Source organism: Eublepharis macularius, chromosome 1 (genome assembly GCF_028583425.1).
Source record: "Eublepharis macularius isolate TG4126 chromosome 1, MPM_Emac_v1.0, whole genome shotgun sequence".
Taxonomy (NCBI): domain Eukaryota; kingdom Metazoa; phylum Chordata; class Lepidosauria; order Squamata; family Eublepharidae; genus Eublepharis; species Eublepharis macularius.
The window spans coordinates 157887617-157909706 of NC_072790.1; the positions used below are offsets into that span (position 1 = coordinate 157887617).

The following is a 22090-nucleotide window of genomic DNA, read 5'->3' on the forward strand; positions in this document are numbered from 1 at the left end:
CTGTACATTTTACTACACTGGCATGAAAGATTAGGCTAGAAAAACTCATCATTCCTGGTCAGGGCTATTTGTATTCCCTGATTACGTGTAGGCAAAAATTTCATATAGATTTGTTGTAGTTCAGAATATAGGTCTGTTTTTGGAAAATCTTAAGTTTTTGTGCTGCTTTAGTATCTTTGTATGTGTGTGCATGCAACCATACAATATTACTAGCTGACACGGTTCTGTATATATGCTTGTCATTGATCTCAATGAAATGTGGACTGCTCCCAAAAGTCTACAAAAGACTATGCGGTTCCAGAAGCAGAGATGCTAGTTACTACATAGATCCCACCCTGCCTCCTTTTCCCAAGGCACTCTCATTTCCACGCATCCAAAATCATACTGGATTCCCATCATAGCAAGTATGAGTAAAATTATTTCACCTATGTGTTGCTTTCTATAACATTTAACTTTCCAGCTGTGTTTGGATTTGGGAGAGCTGGGTCAGAACAACTTTCATCATGCCACTGTGCATTTTAACCAAAAGGGAGGAATTTGCCCTAATTTCTTCAGCTTATCTATGTCCTGCCAGCTGACTGGGGAAAAATCTTCAAGCCCTATTTCTCCATTTATAGTATAAAATAAAGGGTGGAAATTCCTCCATGAAGCAGTAGAGACCAAAAACTCCATAGTTAAGATCTTAAGAGTTTTATTATTAACTACTTGGCATTCAGAGGTATTTGTCTACACATGAAGCTAATATAATGTCAGACGTCATGCAGAAAAAGAAATGCCAGAGACTGCCACAGGTGTGTCAAACACTGCACCCTGTTTTTCTGCCATGTGCACTCTCTTACTCATATACCCCCCACCACATGCATAATGTCTGCAAAATCCTATTCAGTGCAGCCTCTGAGTATCAACCATCAACTAACTGGTTTGTTGGAGTCAAGTACATCCCCCCCCCCTCACAGAGGGAGGGGAAAATCACAAATGTCAGTCAAGAAATACTGCAAATAAAATGGACCCTCCTCAGTCAGTCAACAGCAAGCGGTCTGTAGTTAAGCGCTGGCAGCAGCATTTCCCCAGCCTTCAGCAGAGGCAGCGGTCTGCAGCTCCTCTGCTGCTCAAGGAGTGCTGCGTGTGCTTTCCCCTTCCCCTTACAAAACTGTCAGACAAAAATAGGCTGGAAGATATTGGCTGCAAGCAACTCCGAGGCTCCTCCCAGAGACTGGATCCCGAGATTTTTGGAGGATTTCTTTTAACAGTCCGAAACCGTGGTGAAGGAAACAAGTTACCATACCACCAAGTAGCACAGAGAGAAATTACTGCCTCTAAGAAACACCCACCTCTCCCAGTTCTTTTTCTCTCTTTCCTCTTCCTTTTCTAAAATCTGTATTGGATGTGATTATTCTTTCTAGATGTGGAGGAAAACTGGCACTGTCTGCTTGGGAGGAAAAATGCTGAGCCTTTGGATTTCTGCACAAATAAAGAGTGGAAATAAATGAGATGGAGAACAATGAGGACAAATATGGTCTGAAGAAAATCTAACCCTCTCTTTGGTTTCCTGATCACTGGCAGCATTTTTTGGGGGCTTCGGGATTTTGGGGAGAGGAAAAAAATCCCTCACATTGACTTCAAGTGCAGAGCATACAGCTGGTGTGAACCTTATTGGATCTGAAAAATTCCCTGTTGGATACAAATTTGTAGGAAAGTCTCCTGTGTGTACAAGAGATCGTCATGAATTCTGTGGCTGGGAATAAAGAGAGAATTGCAGTCACAACCCGAAGCAGGAAATATGGGGTAAGTTGTCCTTAAGCGAGAGAATGCAAGGATGCTTTAAAGCTATGGGCACTCTAATACAAAGGGGTTTTAGTCTCCCCCTGCAAGTGGGCATACAACACAAGCCAGAGCCTTAATCTTATTAAGCTGCATGTGTCCGACCAAGGTGCAGTTGGTAAATTCCCAGTTCTGTTATCAGTAAATTGTCTGCAATCTGGTCACGTTCCTTTCTCTACAATAGCAGATTTCTCTTGCCTATGGAACGCTGCTGAACTTTTGCAGCCTCGGATTCCATTTCATTGTCTAAGACTATCTATTTTTCTACAAATTTTGCAAAATATGCCATATGCCTTGTGACTCCCTTTTCTTCCAGCATAGACACACCGTTCCAGATTTAAGAAGGTCTTTACTCATGCAGACTGCCTGAAGAGCATGCACTATATCCATCCCTCCCCCGCTTCTGTATTGAAAATTGCTCTCAGGTGGCGACTAGATTTCTTGCTTGGAGACCAGACCCCCGGGGGGGGGATGTTTAGCCTGCGTCGAGCTATTGTTACTGCTAATCTCTATGAGTCGCCGGGGGACTGGACTCGATTAATAAATGAAAGTTTGCTATCCTCCTGTTCCGCTGATCTGCTCCCCCTTACTCTCCCCCCAGGTGAACGATCCCTGCTCCCCCACAAGATCCACGGCGCCTTTCTCTCCGGAAAGCTGGTACAGGAAAGCTTATGAGGAATCCCGGGCCGGCAGTCGCCCAGCCCCAGAAGGAGCTGGCTCCGTTCTGGGATCGTCCGGCACGCCTTCTCCTGGCTCGGGCACTTCCTCGCCCGGTTCCTTCACCGATTCGCCAGGCCCCGCTTCCCCAGGCATCGGCTCCAGCTCTCCCGGGTCGCTAGGGGGCTCGCCGGGTTTCGGCACCGGCTCACCCGGCTCCGGCAGCGGCGGAGGCTCCTCCCCAGGTTCAGACCGCGGTGTCTGGTGCGAGAACTGCAATGCCCGCTTGGTGGAGCTGAAGAGACAAGCGCTCAAGTTGCTCATCCCCGGGCCCTTCGGCAGCAAGGTGAGGTGGCGGCGAGGCCTGCTGACGCAGCAAGAGATGGGAACGAAGTCGTTTGAAAAGGCGCCATGCGAGGGGTCGTAGGAGTCGCGTCCTCGGCTCTGTCGCGCGTAGTAATTGCGGCGGGCGGGAGAAAAGCAAGGTCCTATGAAGCCTGCGGTCCTTTGGGCACGTGCAGCCCCAGCCCATGTCTCTTTACATGGAAGGAAATCCCACTTCGGTCAATGGGGCTTATTCCCAGACCATCATGCCTACACTTGTTGGGCCTAATTCGTCCGAGAAACGTGTTGCTCTGTAGACGAGCATTAACTTACACTGAGCGTTGAATGATTAAGAATTATTTCAGGTTGGTAGCTAGGGTTGTCAGGTCCAGGTTGGGAAATTCCTCGAGATTTAGGGGGTGGAGCCTGGAAAGGGTGGGGTTTGAGGAGGGGAAGAGCCTCAGAATGGTATAATACCATAGAGTCCACCCTCCAAAGCAGCCATTTTCTCCAGGGGAACTAATACCTGTCACCTGGAGATCAGTTGTAATTCTAGGAGATCTCCAGCCACCGCCTGGAGGCTGGCAACCCTATTGGTAGCCATGTTGGCCTGAGTTGAGTCCGGTGCACCCCAGAGACCAACAAAAGTCATCTGTATCTGAGGATGGTAGCTCTCTGACTCAAAAGCTCATACTCTGAAACACTTGTTGGTTTCTGAAGTGCCGTCAGACTCAAATCCTGCTGATTAAGAATTGGACTGGAATAAGATCTGCGATAGTCCTAGTTAAGGAGGCCTGCATTTCTTTGGGCTAACTGTGCGGTCAAGTCATGTCTCAGGGTGTATACTACCAACTCTTCATGTGGCAGCCTTAGTTTGCAATTCATACTTTCAGCCGCTACCACCACAGTTGTGGAGGTGGTCATGTGCAGGGCTGCCATGACACTGCCTCATCCCTTAAACTTTGCTGCTTTTAGTGAATTGTTTGTTCAGTCCTGGTTGTGGACATGCTGCTGCTAAAATTAGTGTTCACAACAGAGTGGCTAAAACCACAATTGGCATGTGTTAAGATGGTCACATGAACAGGCCTCAGCCTTGGACCTAGTTCTTAAGAAGGTAGTAAATCTTGCTGGAGTGTATCGCTTCATATCATAGGTTGGAGCTCCCACGGTTTTGCTGCTCCATACAGAAAATTCCTTCTGCATAGAGAACTGTAGCCTTTTTCAGGCGGGGAGGGGTGAGGCTGTGATCACTGTTTCCACTCTGTGTTGACTGTAAATGCATAGAATCTGTGCAGATAGAGCCGTTAACACATAGAGGTTGGAAGTGCTGATACTGAGTGCAGTACCACTGCTTCTCACACATTGATTCTCTCTGCATGTTGATGATATGAAAAGAGCTAACATTTGTGGAAAGAAGCGTTCTACCCAAGCCTTCACCATCCTGCTAGTTTTCAATGTGCGAGGTAAGGAGGAATTACCAGTTGTGTAATGTTCACGTGAAGTAATAATGGGTACAGCCAAGACAGGCTTATCTTCTCAGTGAGAATTAGCACTTAGCACTGGTTATAAGAACACTTTAAATTTTATTTATTTATTTTCAATTTTTATTCTGCCCTCCCCACATTTCCAGCAGGCTCAGGGTGGATTGCTGAACACTTTAAATTTGCAATGTGCAATAAGTATAAAAGAGTCATCTGTCTGGTACTACTAAGAATCTGAAATTACTTGTTGTTAATTGAATGTATTTAATTATGCTTGTTTTATTCTCTGATTCTTACATAGCAGTTAGGCAGGTGTTTGGATTCCTTACTCTGAAAATGTTGGTTAAGACCATGTTGGCCACTGAGAAGAACAATTGCTTTTGTTTTGCACTTTCTTAAAACAAAACAAAAATGGAGGAGCACTGATAGGAGTGGGCTTCAGGGTAGATATTTAAGAGATGGTCTGGCATGGCAGCACAAAGTTTTGCGTAAATGTTAGGTATTTTACCCAACATTTATGGTAAAACTTTGTGCTCCTGATTCATCCTTTAAATATTTGCTTTCCAGTCCATTCTTATCAGTGCTCCTCCATACTTTTTCTGTTCTTTGTTTGTGTGAGAAATGTCACTTTTCACTACAATTTTCATTGCAATTATACAGTATACGTTTGGCATGTTTCTGCAGCATGCTAACTGGCACACACATTAGAGTGCCATTGATCTAAAATTGCACTTGGATGATCACAGTTGATCACATGATATTTCACTTTTGCAGGAAGGGACATTGGCAGAAGAAAGTCATCCCTGTTACAGTAGGCTGGTCATTTGTATAACATAGCAGCAGCAACTTCTGCAATAAACATGATCAGTGGTGTTGAGAAGAAAATGGAAGTGTAAAAAAAAAGGGTGAAAATAGTCCTGAAGATTCAGTACTTATTTGTGGCTTTTGCTAATGGCTGCAGTATTTTATACTGAAGGGTCCATGGAGTATTATAATATTTCATGGAGTGGTTATATTACAAGCTGCTTGGAGGGTATAGCTAGGTGCCATATAGTTCTTTTATGTCACAAATGATCATGTGTGTGCACGCTACATTAGCTATATTGCTGAGGAGTGGCAGCTCCCATGACAAACCGGAGCTTTATAACATATAAGATTGCATCATTAAAGGCTTATTCATCAGATATGCTTCTGTTCTAACTTCTTCACAGTGCTTCTACATTACTGATTTAGTGTTTCCTCTCTTTTGAATGGTTACAGACATGAAAAACTTTGACTGTTAAAGGGAGCTGAACATATGAAAATGTTGAATCACAAACTATTGTGAATATAATACATGAGCCTTTCATTGAAACAACAAAGCTTCTTTGCATATAACTGAAATGATCCCTTTCCATACTCAACAGTCAATGCCAGTTAAAGCAAGAGTACTATAGCATATCATTAGTTTAGTATGTTATATTTTCATGCATTCTTTATTCATGGCTTTGTGATAAGGAATACAAGGCCCAGACATTTTTTTAAAAAAACCAAAATATCTTGTGTACACATTTACCACTCAAGTGTGTGTGCTTCATTAGCACATAGCACTACACTGAGATGTATGAGTATTCACATAGAAGGAATGTTTATGCTGTTACTGTTGATTACATGTTCGCAGAAAATATAACCAAGTTCAGATATTCAGTGGAAAAAATGGTATATTGGTACAGTCCTCACAAGAGCATAATAGTTTGAAATGAAATCGGGTGGGATGGTAATAATATTAGAATGGTCCTGGTTATGTATGTGAAGAATTGGCACGTGGTGCTGATATACAGCAAATCTTGTCTCTTCCTTAACTGATTCTCTGTACCAGTAGATGCTATATTACAATTTAAATAAACATGGTTCAGTTTGAGATTGTTTTGTCAAGGGCTTTACCATGTGGACCCTGGTTGTAGTGTTTAACTCTGCCCTGGAAAACCTGGGCTAAAGCTAAAGTATGCTACTGGACACCTGCAGAATGTCCCTTTCTTACCAATTAATAGTGATTGCCCATGGGTCCTGAAAGCCATGAACGGTGAGCTTCTACTCTTCTGTACTAGTCATAAATTGAGTCAGCAGTGGTGTAGTGGATAGAGTGTTGGATTATAAATCCTGGGAATCCTTACTTCTACAATGGAAGCTTGCTGGATGGCCTTGGGACTGACACACTTTCTCAACCTGGCCTGCCTCACAGGGCTGTTGTGAGAAAATGGAGGAGGGGAGAATGATATTCTAAGGAGCTTTGAGTTCTCAACTAGGGAGAAAAGTGGGATAGAAATAAATGCAATGCATAAATTGTGACTACTTTTAAAAGTATATTTGGCATTCTTTTGGATTTGTCATTTATGCTAGAAAGCGTATTCCATAATCAAACATAATTCCACAGGAGTCTATAATTTTACTTTAATTTTTTAATGATTGTGATAAACTTATTTCAACAATATTAAATCAGATATAACTTTATTATTTGCCCATTAAATAAGCACATGTAAAAATGTGCCTGAAAATGTTCCAGCAATATTCATCATACAACCCCTTCCTTGTGCTTCCTCCACACCTTAAAAAACACTTTCAGATCTACCACTGTTATTTGTTACATGGTCAGTGATTCCAAGGCATGGTTTTAAGACTAGTCGGGAGCCATTGTGTAAAATATCTCTGTCTTTAGTGGTGGTATGTGTAGATGGTATGTGGTCAATTGAAGATCTGTTTTTTTTGTTTAGATTGAATATTTAGCTTTTGGAGGAAAATTAACCGCATTAACGTTGCTCTATGAAGGTAGTAAGATGGAATTGCCACCTGGAATGCATAAAAAAACTTTGTATTGAAAGAACCATAGGAGCCCTTGTGCTGACTAAGGGTCAAAGAATTGGAAGCTTGGCTGTCTTCCATAGTAACCCTGTTAATGTTGTATAGCAAATAAGTTCCGTGAATATGATACAATGCCACTTGGTTTGCACTGTCAGGCGCAAGTGTTATCAAATGGTAATATTTATTCTTCTACTTCAAAGAGTTTTCTTTGGTGCATTGGATCAAGAGCTATCAACTGAAAACAGTTGTTATTCAAGGGACTCTAACATTGTTGAAATGCATTTATCATTATGTGCTTTTTGAAATAAAATATGGATGATTCTGAAGGCTAAGTAGGAGTTTCTGTGGGAATAATGGGTTTGTTTAACAGGAATTATTGCCAGTCAAAAGCTGCTTATACCAAGTGTACAAACATGGTGTTTTATCCTGAAGATAAAGTACCAAGAATTACATTTTTGGAAACTGCAATAGTTATAAGTTTATCACTTTACAAATATTAAAAATGATGCCCAAGAATTAGTGATATTTCTTCCAGAATTTGCTACTGCTGCACCAGTAGCAGGTAGAATGCTGAAGAAGGACAATGAGCTGAAGCTCAGAATCTCATGAATGCCTGAAGATATTGACTACAAGCTTTCTTGTAGCAGATACCAAAAGATGAAGCAAACATGAAATGTCCAGAAAAACATAAATGGCATGATACAATTATGACAATGTGAAGTATAAAAATGGATCAAGAATATACGCAGACCTTGAAGTCAGTCAGAAAAATATTACAGTAGTGAGACCCTTTGGAGCTCTTGGTTATAGACCTTCCGACTGACCATTCATTCATTCATTCATTCATTGTCTGCCTTTCTTACTGAGGCTCAGGGCGGATTACATAATTAAGTCAGTACAATCAGTAGGGTGAGCAGCCATCTGATAAACAGTGTAATAGCTCTAGGATAGCAGGAATCTGAAACAAGGCATTAGCATTAAAATGACATGTTAAACAATGCAAATAATGTTATTACATACGCAGGAACATAAGGCAGTGTGAACAAGATAAAAATGTACAGCACCAGATAATAATACCTATTAATAGTCTAGTCCTGTCTTCCTGAATTAGTATGTTATAATGTAGCCCTATTCTTTATTAAAATGCCCTCCTGAACAGTTCTGTTTTACACAGTTTGAGGAAAGCCAAAAGTGTAGGTGGCTTCCTGACCTCCTCCGGCAGGCCTTTCTAAAGGGTGGGGGGCACTACAGAGAATGCGCATGTAGGGACAGTTGTTGATCTTCCACATTTGCAGGGTGGCTCCTGTAGAAGGTCCTGTTCAGATGAACAAAGATCTTGTGGCAGGGCATAGGGGGCGAGGTAGTCCTGCAGATATGAGGGACCAAGGCCATGAAGGGCTTTGTGTGTGATAGCCAGTACTTTCAGGTGGACCTGGTAAGTATTAGACATAGGGCTGCCAGACTCCCGGTGGGGGCGGGGGATCCCCCACCCTCCCACCACCACCCCACCTACCTGGCCAGCGGGGGGGGCACACCTTCAATGCGCCCCCCTGCGGTGCTGCATGCCCCTGCGCACAGCAGCCGCCAGGATCAGGCCTGTTTTGGCCTGGATGGGGGCCCCTGTGGAACGCGAGAGCTTTCCTGTGCTCTGCAAGGGCCCACAAGGGACCCAATCCACGCCAAAACGGGCGCAGATCGGGCCCATTTTGGCACGGATCAGGCCCGTTGTGGGCCCCTGCAGAGCGCAGGAACACTCCCATGCTCCACAGGGGCCTAAAACAGGCCCGATCCGCACCAAAACGGACCCGATGCATGCCAAAATGGGCGCGGATTGGGCCCATTTTGGCGTGGATTGGGCCCGTTGTGGGCCCCTGCAGAGCGCAGGAATGCTCCCGCGCTCTGCAGGGGCCCACAACGGGCCCAATCCACGCCCAAACGGGCTGCGTGGTGACGTCACTAAGTGACGTCATCGCGCCTGCAGGAGAGTGCATGCGCGCTCTGCGCGCACCCCCCCTCCAGGTAAGAGCCAGGCCCCAAACTCCCGCTGGGAGATCGAGGGGGCCTGGCAACCCTAATTAGACAGCCAATGGTGTGACTGCACAATGCGTATAATATTCATGTACTGTCTAGTTCCTGATAAGAACTAAGCTGCAGCATTCTGCACTAAATGAAGTTTCTGAGTAGATTTCAAGTGGAAAACTATATAAATAGCATTACAGTAGTCTAGTCTTGATGTTACAGTGGCATGGATCCAGGTGACCATATCAGCCAAGTCAAGGTAGAGGGCCTTCTTGCAAGCTACACTAAATTGGAAGAATTTTTTGCAATTCCATCAATTTGTTTCTCCAGCAGTAATGTGTGGCCCGGTATAACCACTAGACTCTTGACTAAGTCAGCAAGGTTTAGCGGAACCCCATCAAAAGTGGAAAGTACAATGTTCTTCAATACCTCAAGCTTTCCAACTAGTATTACCTTCATCTCATCAGGGTTCAGTTTCAGTTTGTTCACTCAACTATTTAACCGTAGCATTTATGCAATAGCTCAAGACAACATTCCTTGGAGATTTGGATAGAAAGATATAGAGCTTGGTGGTGTCAGCATACTGAAGGCATCCAATTCCAAAACCACAAATGATTTCTCCAAAGGGCTTTACATAAAGATTCAATAGTATAGGGGATAAGACTGCACTATATGGAACTCCATAGGACAGATCCAACACTAATGATAACTCGTGTCCAATGGCAACTCTTTGAATCTGGTCCTTAAGGAATGATGTAAACCAGTCTGTTATGGAAATCAAAGAGATAATATTTTTATTCTGTTATTTCTTAGTTGGACTGATGCTGCAGCAGCAGAAATTAGGATGATGGATTTACAAGGGGAAGGCTTCATGGGAAACACATTAGGACAATAATGTGGGGGCCAACATATTATCTAGCTCTGTTTTGAGCAGCTTAACTGGTGAATTCATTGTGGGACATATCAGTTTAAGTTGGGGCAAATGCTATTTTTTCTTTGGTTGAGGTTGCTGGTAATAGCCAAAAGACCAGTCAACTGTACATTATCATTCTTGCCCATTTATCATTTATGAATCCAGCTGACTTAAGTTTTTTTGGGACTCCTGCTGATAACAGCCTGGAAATTTCATTAGCTCTCATAACTACTGTCAGCAAAAGGGCTTTCAAACCATCGTCAGCAAAATATATTTTATATTTTGTGTTTATTCCATACTTAAAATGCATATAAGCTGAATAGTTAAATATATGGCAACTATTAATATTATAATCCATTAGAAGTCTGCAGAGAATAACGTGTTTTATTATTCATCTGAATGTATGCATGGTTTTTTCATATTGAATAATCATGTACTTTGGAATATTTCCATATTTATATAATATAATCCTGTGCATGATTGTTGTGTGTCCTGACTGATCTTTATATATGAAACCATCAACCAGGTGTTACATGTGGTATAGGAAGACAAATGTTTAACCTGAAACAAGGGTACCTTTGACTTGCTCATAGTTATCACTGAAGTGTGGAACATTAACTCCAACAAGAAACATTCACTCACAATATGTCAACAGAAGGAAAATTTAGGGATTTCAGTTTTAGTTGCGTTGCACAAAACTGAGCTCTAATTACAGAAGAACAACCCTTAGTTTAACTGTTTAACTGCCCTGATCTCTACCATGTCTTCTGTCTGAGCTCACCCAGACCTAATCCAGTATTTTATCTGACAGGTGCATGGCATCCGCATAGCTGGTAAATGCAGGTAGAGTAGATGTTAGAATAATGTTCAGATGTACAAGATCCTCAGTGTCTACCACCTTACTGCGATTTTAACATATATTTTTGTCTGTGATTTACTTAGTGCAAATAATTTCTTTGTGTAAGTATAAAAACTTTTCATGCATCTTATAGTCTATTGTATATGTTGATATTATCAAAATCTATAAGTTTGTGTACTGTGAAAGGGTAATTGAGGGCATTTTCCTAGGGCCCATGTCTGACTTTCGGTCACATTCACATCTGTAGTTTGCTTGATCTTCACTATAAAAGGCAAAAAATGGATCTGCAGCAATACTGTAAGCTTGATGTTGTAATGGAAGGAGTGAAAAATAGAAATAGTAGAAAAAGAAAACAGAAAAGGTGGCTTCATAAAGTGCTTTAAGACAGTATGGGTTATTGTTGTATCAAAACAATCTCCAATTGTGGTCAGCAAAATTTTTAAGTATTATTATTGAAAATTAGTGTGGTATAGTATGCTTGACTTAGGAGACTTGTCCAAATCCCTGCTCAGCCTTGAAACTCATTGGGTGGCTTTGGGCAAGTAACCATCTTTCAGTTTAAACTATGCTTAGGAGAATAAACTAGCTATCCAAAAGTCCAATCTGATTCTGGACATACACAAATAATATGTTACGGAGAACAGAGGACGGTGTACCTTCCTTTCTCCCTCTGAGGCGGAGGACATCTTGGGTGATTCCCACCATCCAATCAGGGAGGCAGGAACTAACTTTCTTCCTCTTCCTATCTAGCCTGTGGGACCACCCTCTCTTCAGTCCAGTTCTGTTCCTGCCTCCAGGGAGAGCAGTTCTGTAGCAGACTAGCTCTGCTGCCTTGTTTCTCTCTATCTCTTATTTATCTTTCTACTTCCTCAAATCATTCTTTACCTTACTCCTTCCTTGCTTCATTACCTTACTCTCCTCCCATTTCCTCTTCTTTTACTCCTCTTGCCAAAGAAAGAAAAGAAGAGGACGAGATGGTCTCTAGAGAGTCATCGGACTCTGAGGAAAGCTTCATAGAGAAGAATTTGGGCTGTTCCCACGGAGCCGTCCTTCCGACGGAGGGAACAGGCCCAGCCGGCACCAGCATGCCTCTGAGGCTGTATGTGTTCCCCGGCAAGGAAATGGCCTTGGAAGAGATGCAGGCCTCTCAACAGCCCCCTCTTCCACAGAGGGAGCTTGTTCAAACAGCGTGCCTCAGCCAGCCAGCTGAGAACAGCGCCACCTGGTGGAGCTCAATTTTGGCGGGAAACAACGCAACGCACTTGACAATCTCCTGGCAGGAGAAACATGGCTGAAACATAATCCAGACACCCAGAGCTCTAGCCGACAAGCCCAGGAGGGCCACGTAAGTGTTCCCCCGAGCGTGTTATACCTCCAGAATTCCTGTCAGCAATTAGACTGACTGTGAGGGAGGAAATCCTGTTACTTTACCAGTCAGAAGCACCTTGGCCCTATAAAGAGTCCAGGAATCTCCTCAGCCCTGGCTCCATGTGAATGTGCCCATGCCAATCTCCTGGCTGGAGATTTTACAGCAGGCCTTTCCCCTTTGGATTTAGTCCTGCTTTTACAACAGGATCTAGCCCTGCCTTTTCCTGTCAGATGGGTAATGTATAAAGGGCGCAATGTTGCCGGTGTCTTTGAACCTTTTAACTCATAAGACTAACCAGGAGAGAGGAAATAGTGGTGTGGTGTCTACCTCCTCCTCCCTCCATGAGTAAGGCTGTAGCTCTGTGGAAGAGCTTCTGCTTTGTATGCAAAAGATCCAGGTTTGTTTCCCATTAACTCCAGTTTAAGAGATTAGGTAGATGAGGAGAAAAACCTCTTCCTGAGACCCTGGTGACCTGCTGCCAGTCTGAGGAGATAACACTGACCAATGGTCTGAGTCAGAATAAGGCAGTTCATAACGTTTATCAGTCAGGGATCCCCACGGAGCAGGGGGATCGCCCTCAGATAGAGTTTGTAATGACAGGGAGAAGGATGAAGTCCTTCCGATGTGGAAAAGGAAGAAATATCCCTACCAGAACAGTCAGCCCAGCTGTCAGAATCTGAGGTCTACCAGTATTTACTACCTAAGACATTCTCAGCCTTAGAGCTGTAAAAAAAATTAGCCTTGGGGGAGTAGGAACCTTAGACTGGAAATACCAAATCCAACCCAGGGAAACGAGTCGCTTCCTAGTGAAGGTTCCTCAGAAAAGGTCCTCCCATTTCCAGAATATTTGGGGAGAAGGTTCAAGGCTGAGTGATCTAAACCATAAGCCAATTAATCCCAAATTCGGTCCCAAAACAAAACAAACTGTACTCACTACCTTTCTTTGCTATGAGTTGTTGCAGGTACCTGCGATGGAACCTCCAGTGGCTACACTTCAGTCATCTGGGCTCTGGTCAGAAGATGGGTAAGGATCAGTCAGAGACCACTTAGACAAGAAGAGAGAGGCCGTGCTAACAAGAGCTCACGAGGCCGTGACCATGGCTATTAAGGCTACAGCTATTGTCTCAATTGCCTCAAGAGTGTCAGGAGTATGGATCTGGAAACTGATCCAACTCCTGTACAACAATAGCTGCCCCCATTGAAGGGGCAAACAGAAATGTAAGGGCCAGTACCTTCAAGACAGACATCATCCTGGATACATTTACCTTTTTCTTCTAGGATTATGGTCTTGACAGCAGTGACGAGCTGGCACGCTTGAGTAAGAGCATGGCCAGCAGATTCACACTCTAAAAATATCGTCCTGGCTTACCTCTTTCAGAGAGACAAGCTATTTGGGGGTGCCCTGGGAAAGATCTAGATTGAGACATAGGACAGAAGAATGTGTTGCCAAAAACACTCAAACAATCTGAGAGGAGATCCATTGGCCCTCAGCCTTTTATTCATAACACACACTACTAAGGTCCAGACAAGATTCCAAATGGCCATCCTGAGGTTAATCTAGGCAGCCCTTTAATAAGGGGGGTCTTTTCAAGACCACACTTGTAGTATAGTGGTTAAATAACTGAACAGTGATGCAGTACTCTGCAGGTTCAATTCTCACTGCTGCCATGAACTTGCCACATGGCCTTGAATAAACCAGTCCTCTCAGTCCCAGTTCTCCAGCTGTATTGTGGGGATAATGCTTACCTTTTCCCCAAGATCAAACAGACAGTTCTCCACACAGGGCAAGAGATCAACCTTAATACCCAGATCTCTAAGACAGAACTTGCTAGCTGTCCGGTGAGAGGCCAACTACTCTTTACCATCAAGCTTAGGTTGACAAGCAGGCAGGCCTTACAAATAGTCTCACAAGGCTATTCCATACAATTTGAAAGCTGCCCTCCAGAAACGGGTCTACGCAATCTTCTTCTCAGTCCCTAAAAAGAATAGGGACTGGAGGGTGTTATTAGACCTCAAGTTTTTTGAACAAGTTTATCAAATTGTATCACTTCTGAATGGAGACTCTGTGCTCAGTCGCAGTGACTAATCAATCAGAAGAATACATGACATCTACAGATCTCACAGAGACATACCTCCATGTACCAATTCTGACAGGCCATTAACAATATCTAAGATTTTATGTTTTTTAAAAAAAATTAAATTAAAAATTGGCAGTTCTGAGCCATCCTGTTTTGGCCTGTCCATCACACCAAGAGTATTCACAAAATTCATGATCAACCCCATCATACGTTTCAGGGACGGGGTATTCATGTTCACTTGTACCCAGATGATCTCTTGATCGGTTCAAGAGAAAATCTCACCACAACACTCAATTCACCATTCAGTTCCTACAAGCTTTGAACACCTGGGTTAGATCACAGTCACCAAGAGGGTTTTTTTCTATCCCTCACCAAAGAAAAGGTCAGGAGACCAAACTGCTGACTGAGACTGTCATCAGAGTGCAAAATCACTTCTCACAACACTACTGAAACTGATGGGTTTGCTAGTTGCTACCTACAATGCAATACCTTTGGGGTCGTCTATAGGCAAGACCACTTCAGACCTTTCTTAGATCTCATTAACAACAGATCATGGAGAAGACAGATCTTCCCATTCAGATACCACTTCAGATCAAAACCCATCTGAGCTAAGGTCACCAACCCAATGCAAAGCAAAAGATTCATGATCCTTCGAGAACAACAAATATTTACAGGTGTAAGAATCAGGTTAGGCATGTCTTCCTATCAATGACTTAGAAAGGTGAGCAATTTGTCTGGCCCTGTTCCAGTTCAGAGCTCTGTATGGACATGGTTGCAGACAAAATATATATAAACAAGCAGGGGGGATTCAAGACCTTGAAGTGACACAGGTGGCAGCAAGGATACTTACCTGGGAGGATGGTCACCTAGCTTCAATCAGAACTGTACACATCAAAGGCATATCCAATGCCCAGGCAGACTGGCTGAGGGGACAACGGGAATAGTCCCTTAAGAAACATCTCATAACATTGCGCTTCACAACACCTCATGAACCGGTGTGCGCCCCAACACAGCCATCAACTACCGGGGTACATGACAAGATTTGTTCTACTCACAAGCAGATGCCCTGACATTGCAGTGGCCATTAGGCCTCCTCTATGTATTACTACCCTTACCAGTAACAGACCATGCCTTTCCACCCTCCAACAGATGGTGATATTTCCACCTTTCATCCTACTGACCTCTCCGGTCAAGTTACAGCAGGGACCAATTTGGCTCTCTCATGTAGACTTACTCTGCTTAACTGTGTGGAAATAGAAAGGAACACCTTCCTAAGATGGGGATATTTCTGAGAGGTGGCCAACACTCTCCTAGCATTCAGAAAACATTTTATGCTCAGAATTTACAACTCTTATTGGGAAGCCCTCACTCAGTAGACATTTTACACAGCCCTGACCAAGCATCCATTTGAACCGGTCAAGGATGTTCCCCTGAGAAGGCTGAGAATGAAGACTATCTTTCTTATTATGTTCGCGTCTGCCAGAAGATTAAGTCAGACCTGAACACTGTATCTTTCCCAATAGTAAGGTGATGCCTCGTACTGTCTTCCAAAAGCGTATTCCAAACTGCATAGTTTGCAAGAGATAAGGCTACCATATTTCTACCTGAACCCTAAATAGACGAGGGAGAGGCTCTGACACAACCTAGATGTCAGAAGGAGGCTCTAGGCCTCTGCTCCGAATAGTGCAAATTAGAAAGTCAGTCTTACTGTTCTTAAATATATCTCATCTCAGTTTGGGGAAGAAAATGTCTTCAGCAGCAGTAGGTGCCAATAGCAAAACATACACTATCGAAACTCCTAAAAACTCTCTTCGCAGAGGTTCCTTGTGGAATACTAGCTTACTCTTTGAGGAATGCTACTACCAGTGCAGCGTTACACAGGAACACTTCTGTAGAAGAAGGCTGCAAGATTGTCAGTCTTGACCTTATTAAGATGCTACAAATCGAATCTATATGATTCAGCGGACACTGACTGTAGTAGAAAAGTAATGCATTGCATGATCATGGACGAAGACCACATCCCACCCAGAAACTGGAAACTGCTTTGGGAGCACCCAAGATGTCCTCCGCCTCAGAGGGAGAACGGACCTTTGGACACTTACCGTGAAGGGTCCTTCTCCTCTGAGGAAAGGAGGACATCTTGCCCTCCCCGGGTCTCCGTCCTTCTCTACCCTGCTGCCTCATTCTTCTACCTCCTCCGAGTTATGCTTTATTTACAGTACATGTTAATGCAACAGGTGTTTTTTCTCTCAGTATTGACAGTTGCTGAATGATAAATTCAATGTTACTGCTTTGTGGAGTCACCTGAACTGAAGAGAGGGTGGTCCCACAGGCTAGACAGGAAGAGGAAGAAAGTTAGTTCCTGCCTCCCTGATTGGATGGTGGGAATCACCCAAGATGTCCTCCTTTCCTCAGAGGAGGCGGACCCTTCACGGTAAGTGTCCAAAGGTCAGTTTTCTTTTCATGACTCTAGTGAAAATAATAGTATCATTTTATAGGAGATGCTGGGTATTGAACCTGGGAATTGATGTACACAAAGTATGTGCTCTAATACTGAGTACCATGGGTAGTTGCTGGATGAATAGATTTAGTTTATTCTCTCCTCTGTTAAAATCAGTTCATGATGGGAAGAAAATCCTCACCCCTTTTCTGAAGCTTTCCATCATTTTTTGTTCACATGCTCTTGATTTAGCCTTTCCCATTTCAGAGATGTTCAGTAGTCAAAGACTTGATGAATAATATTAATAATAAAAGAAGCCCTGGAGCTGATAAAACGGAAAATAGGTCCATGCTAGCTTGTGGCTACTTTAGAGAGACATTCCTAGTCAAGACAGGACAGTAATGAACCCTTCCTGAAAGCTTGGAAAGTGATAGAATAATGGAATTTCATTTCCGTCCAGACCTTTAATTTGTGAACAAGCACAGCCAGACTGTATGGGGACTTAATTTTGTAGTGCAAAAATCTCAGTCACCTAATCATTTCATTCCAAGTCAGTGTACTGCAAATAGGATTATTGCATTAGAAATGTGATTTTAAATGGCCTGGAGCAGTAATTTGTCAGCATTTGGAAGGATTAACTCCATTAAAGTTTAGGCAGCAACAACCAGTCTTTTGTATTGCATCATGGGGCACAATACCAAACACAGAGAGTAACCTGTCGACAGCATATTTTGCAACTGAATGTCTCTTGGTAGTGGGAATGTCTTTAGATTACTCTTTTTGCCCATTTTTAACAGCATCTTAAATTTTTCAGATTATGGAAATAAACTAGAAGAGTAGGAACAAGTCTTGGATTTATCAGTCATGCAGTTTGTATCATTTAGAATCCTAAGAGTCTCTCTCTCTGTGTTATGTCTCGTCAAGTCGCTTCTGACTTATGTGATCCTATTTATTAGTGATCTCCAAAACATCATTGACAGCCTTGCTCAGGTCTTGCAAACTGAAGAACGTGGGCTACTTCATTGGGTCAATCCATTGTTACCAGAACTGCTATTTTAGGGGAAATTAGCATGCAGTCTGGGTTTTATTATTGCGGATCTTGGCCAGCTATACTAGAGTCCGTCTTCCAGATCACTTGTGCAATAAAGAGGCAAGGCTAATAAGAATAAAATGTGTCTTTACTAATTGTGTTGCGTGTGCCTGAAATAACACATATAGACAAGGTACATACAAGAAACTAGGAAATAAAGAGTAGGAAAAATAGAGCCGTTTGCATTAGCAGGAGGACCCACTTGAGATCGACGGAACTGGGTATACTCACCTGGTCACGGCGTGGAAGAAAGATGTAGCAGCGAAGCGTAGCGGTATCTAATGCCTGCACTAGACCTGTAGAGAGAGGCAGCGGAGGTTCAGGATAGGAATGGCATGTGCACCTCATGGCCGGGGAGGCCTGCTTAAATACCCCAAAATGTACCCTGGGGCTGGTGCCTTTCCCTGTGGTTCTCAAAAGGGAAACAAAGGCTTGATGGCTCTACAACTATCCTTAATGGGTCACTTTAGTGTCTAATTGCATGATTGTGACACCTCGGGAAGAGGGGACAAAGGAGGGGAGGGGAGTGCCGGGCGGGTTGATTGGATTTGCCAGGACTCTGGCGTTGTCTTGATGGCATCAGCTCTGGAATGCGGTGGCTGCATTGAGATGCGTCCATTAGCTGTTCTGGACAGGCGGCACTTAGCTTCCATTCCGGGGCAGCTTCCAAGATATGCAGAGCGGGGCGAGGTTGGCTGCTGTGGACGTGACCGGCTCGCTTTCATGAAATGGCAGCCTCAAAGTAAACTGTCCAGGCTGGCTCTTTACTGCTTGGGAACATGGCTTCTTCCTTGGCATGGCTTGGGCTTGCTAGCAGGCTGCCCAGTGGCGAGGGCAGACTCAGTGACCGGCTTGCAAGGGGCTCTCCGTGGGAACTGACCAGGGGGTGCCTGGCCAGGCTCGTGGAGACTCCCTCCGGCTGGCACTGTGCTGCTGGCAGCATGGCTCTGGGCCCAGGTGAGATAGGTGCCCAAGGAGGCAGGAAACAGACATAGATGGCACAGTCCATTGCAGCAGGGAGAACAGGAAATAGGCATGGGCAATGCTGCCCTAAAACAGAGTCTCTGGTGGATCTTTAAAACAGCAACGCAGGAAACTGACACAGTCCATGGCAGGCCCCATAACAGGAGGAGGAGGTCCCTGGCAACACCATCTCATGTTAAGTTTTCCTTTTTGCCTACTACCTTCAACTTTTCCTAGCATTATTGTATTTTCAGTTGAGTCGTTCTCTTGTGATGTGATCAAAGTATGATAGCCTCTCTTTATTCATTTTACCTTCTAGGGAGGATTCAGGCTTGATACGATATAGAACTCACTTATTTGTCTTATGAGGTGTCCTTGGTATCTGTGAAACTCCTGTCAGCTTTCTTTGTTGCCCAACTTTCACATCCATATGTGGTAATGGAGAATAACAGTATGAATTATCTTGATCTTGGTCTCTAGGGACCCTTACTTACACTTAAGGATCTTCATGACTGTTCTTCCCAGTCTCAATCTCCTGATTTCTTGGTTGTAGTCTCCTTTTGGTTGATGATTTTGTAATTTGTGTAATTGTACTATTAAAACAGTATAATTCTTTAGTAGTCATTTTGGTATTCATCTTGGTGTAATCTTGCTTTGGTACTTTCTCCTTTAACTTTTATCAGTAGTTGATTCAAATGTTTACTGTTTTATTCCAGTAATGTGAAGTCATCTGCCTATCTCAAATTAAAAATGTTCTTTCCACCAATTTTTACTTCATCATCTAAATCTAACCCAGCTTGATGTATGATACGTTCAGCATATAGAATGAATAGACAGGGTATAGAGTGAATAGATAAAAATACATCCTTGTCCGATACCTTTGCTAACTGGAAATCATTCTGAGGCCTTTCTTTAGAATCAAAGTTATTAGAATCTCAGTTTTGAGATTTGTTTTATTTATCTGTCTTAGGAAGAAAAGCATCATTTGATCTCTTAGGCAGATTCTTGAACATATCTGAGTGGAAATCCACATCAGCACTCTCAAACTGTGCCCATCTCTCTGTTTAACTCCCTCCTATTGAAATTAATTAAACCAAAACCCACTTAATTTTGACTGGATTATGCTCCAGATGCAGTAACTACTGTTGCTATGTTCATTGCTGAAGTGTACCAAATACATTTGTAATACAGTCTGTAGAAGTTACTATTTTGTAGGATCCCTTGCCCTTGTACAGAATCTGACAATTTGCTAGAATGTGCCACCTTCTGAAATGCTGAAAACTATAGTGTTTTTGAGTTAGATTTAATTGACCTACTTAAAAAAATACATGATGTATGCTGTAAAATGTAAAAACACACGCTAAGGAGATGTACATTTGAAATTCAGATTCTTCAGATTGGTAATTGGTGTATGTCAAATACTGGCAGCATGGCATGGTTTCTTGTACTCTGGTATAATGTGAAAATCTTTTATGTCGTGTAAAAGAAATGTCTTTCTACCTGAAAATTGTCAGAAAGAAGGTGATGAATGTCAATAGCTATACCTTCCTCTTTGGGATCCTTGTAGTTGAAATTATATATTGTACTTGTTTATGGGGACAACAGGATGTTTACTGGGTGGTGTCTGAAAGTAGGGTGTGAAAAGACAATACAGGCAGGACTTTTCCTTCGATCACACCTCACAGTGTTCAAGGCAGTATTTTATGTTGTTTTTGAAAGACAGTGGGCAAAAGAAGCTGCCTTAAAATTTATTCATACCATTGGTATATCAAAGTCAGTCTTATCTACTCTTTTTGGCAGCAGCTTACCAGACTCTTAGGTCAAGGTCTTTCCCGTTATCTACTAACTGATCTCTTTAACTGGTAATGCCAAGGATTGAAACTAGATCCTTCTACATAAAAAGCAGGTGCTCTATCACAGAGCCATGGTCAGTTCGTTAACTAATGTTATGGTATTAGTTTTTAAAGAGCCATGAAAATATAATGATGGAACTATATTCACCTACCTCTCAGAGAAGATCTGTGTAGGACAAACTTTTCAAAAATGTTGTGGCATTTAAGCACTGTCTTTCTGAAATATGACTTCTGTATTAATGGTATTTTTTTCATCACATTATGAACATTATGTTGTGAATATGGTTGTTAGCATGGGTTTGCATGCCTGTTTTTCCAAAATACAAACTTGTTGATTAGCTATGAGAATGGAATTCTGGAAGTTTAGTAAAGAACTCACAGATCATAATTTTTGCCCTGCTTAAATACCTGCCTTTTGTCTCACCAGAACAGGAACGTATTTGTCGTATTTGTCTTATGCAGAAGAGAATTTTGCTGTTCTAGTTGAAGAATTATTCCACAATGACCTCTTTAAAAAAAATCTTCCATCCCAAATATGGGTCAGCAATATGTGCTGGGCAAATTGCCCAAACCAGTTCATTGTGAAAGGCATAGCAGTTTTGTTTACATAAGAAAGAAAGCAGTTCACGCAGACTCAGCCCCATCAGCAGTCTAATACCTTGGATTATTTTGGGGACATCAGATAATTGGGATGGTTCCAAACATCGAGCTGAACAGCTTGTCACAGCTTTCAGTGCAAAACACTTGACCATTATGCCCTGCATCATTATTCAGGCATGGTTTCAGCAGTTTGTAATATGTGAGTGTCACAAATGTCAGCAGAGTAAGGCTTGTCACATATGTGTTGGTATGAAATCTGTTAGCTTGTAGCACAAGGTGGCCAACATTCCTATGCATAACAGCAATGTACTGACATTTTCAGTGAGCAGATGCTACAAGATATAGGCCTATTGCTGCTGTTCCTGTCTCTGCAGCAATCCCACCCCCATTTACTTGATCATTTACACCCCATCACAGCTTCTTTACATTTTACAAAGCCTAATGAGGAGACTGGTCTTCTTTGTCTCCTCCTTTGTCATTCTCCAAGCCTGGTCATTGTGCCTACATGGATCTTTCTCTTCTCCACCTCTCTGTGACCTGCTGGTTCTATACCACCAAAATTCAAAAAAGAATAATGTATTAATTAAATATTTATGGACACTTTTCTATTTAAGAAGCCTTCAAAAGACATGGAATAGAAAAACAGTTGAAACAAAAGAACATGTACTGTACTACATGTTCTTTTCTACAAGAACAGTACTATTTCAAAAATGCCATGCATGCAGAAATCTTGCATCTCAACAGGGAGGGGGTGGGGGGAAATCCAGGCTAACTTTTCTTCTTGT

General features: G+C 42.7%; 1 protein-coding gene across 1 annotated transcript in view; it reads left to right on the plus strand.

Moving 5' to 3' along the window:
- Positions 1-1722: 1722 nt before the first annotated feature.
- Positions 1723-22090, plus strand: part of KIF26B (kinesin family member 26B) — a 665930-nt gene continuing 645562 nt past the window's right edge. Inside the window, exons 1-2 of the mRNA XM_054994402.1 lie at positions 1723-1785; positions 2423-2824. Coding sequence (XP_054850377.1) covers positions 1723-1785; positions 2423-2824 — 465 coding nt within the window. The remainder of the gene's footprint in view (positions 1786-2422; positions 2825-22090) is intronic.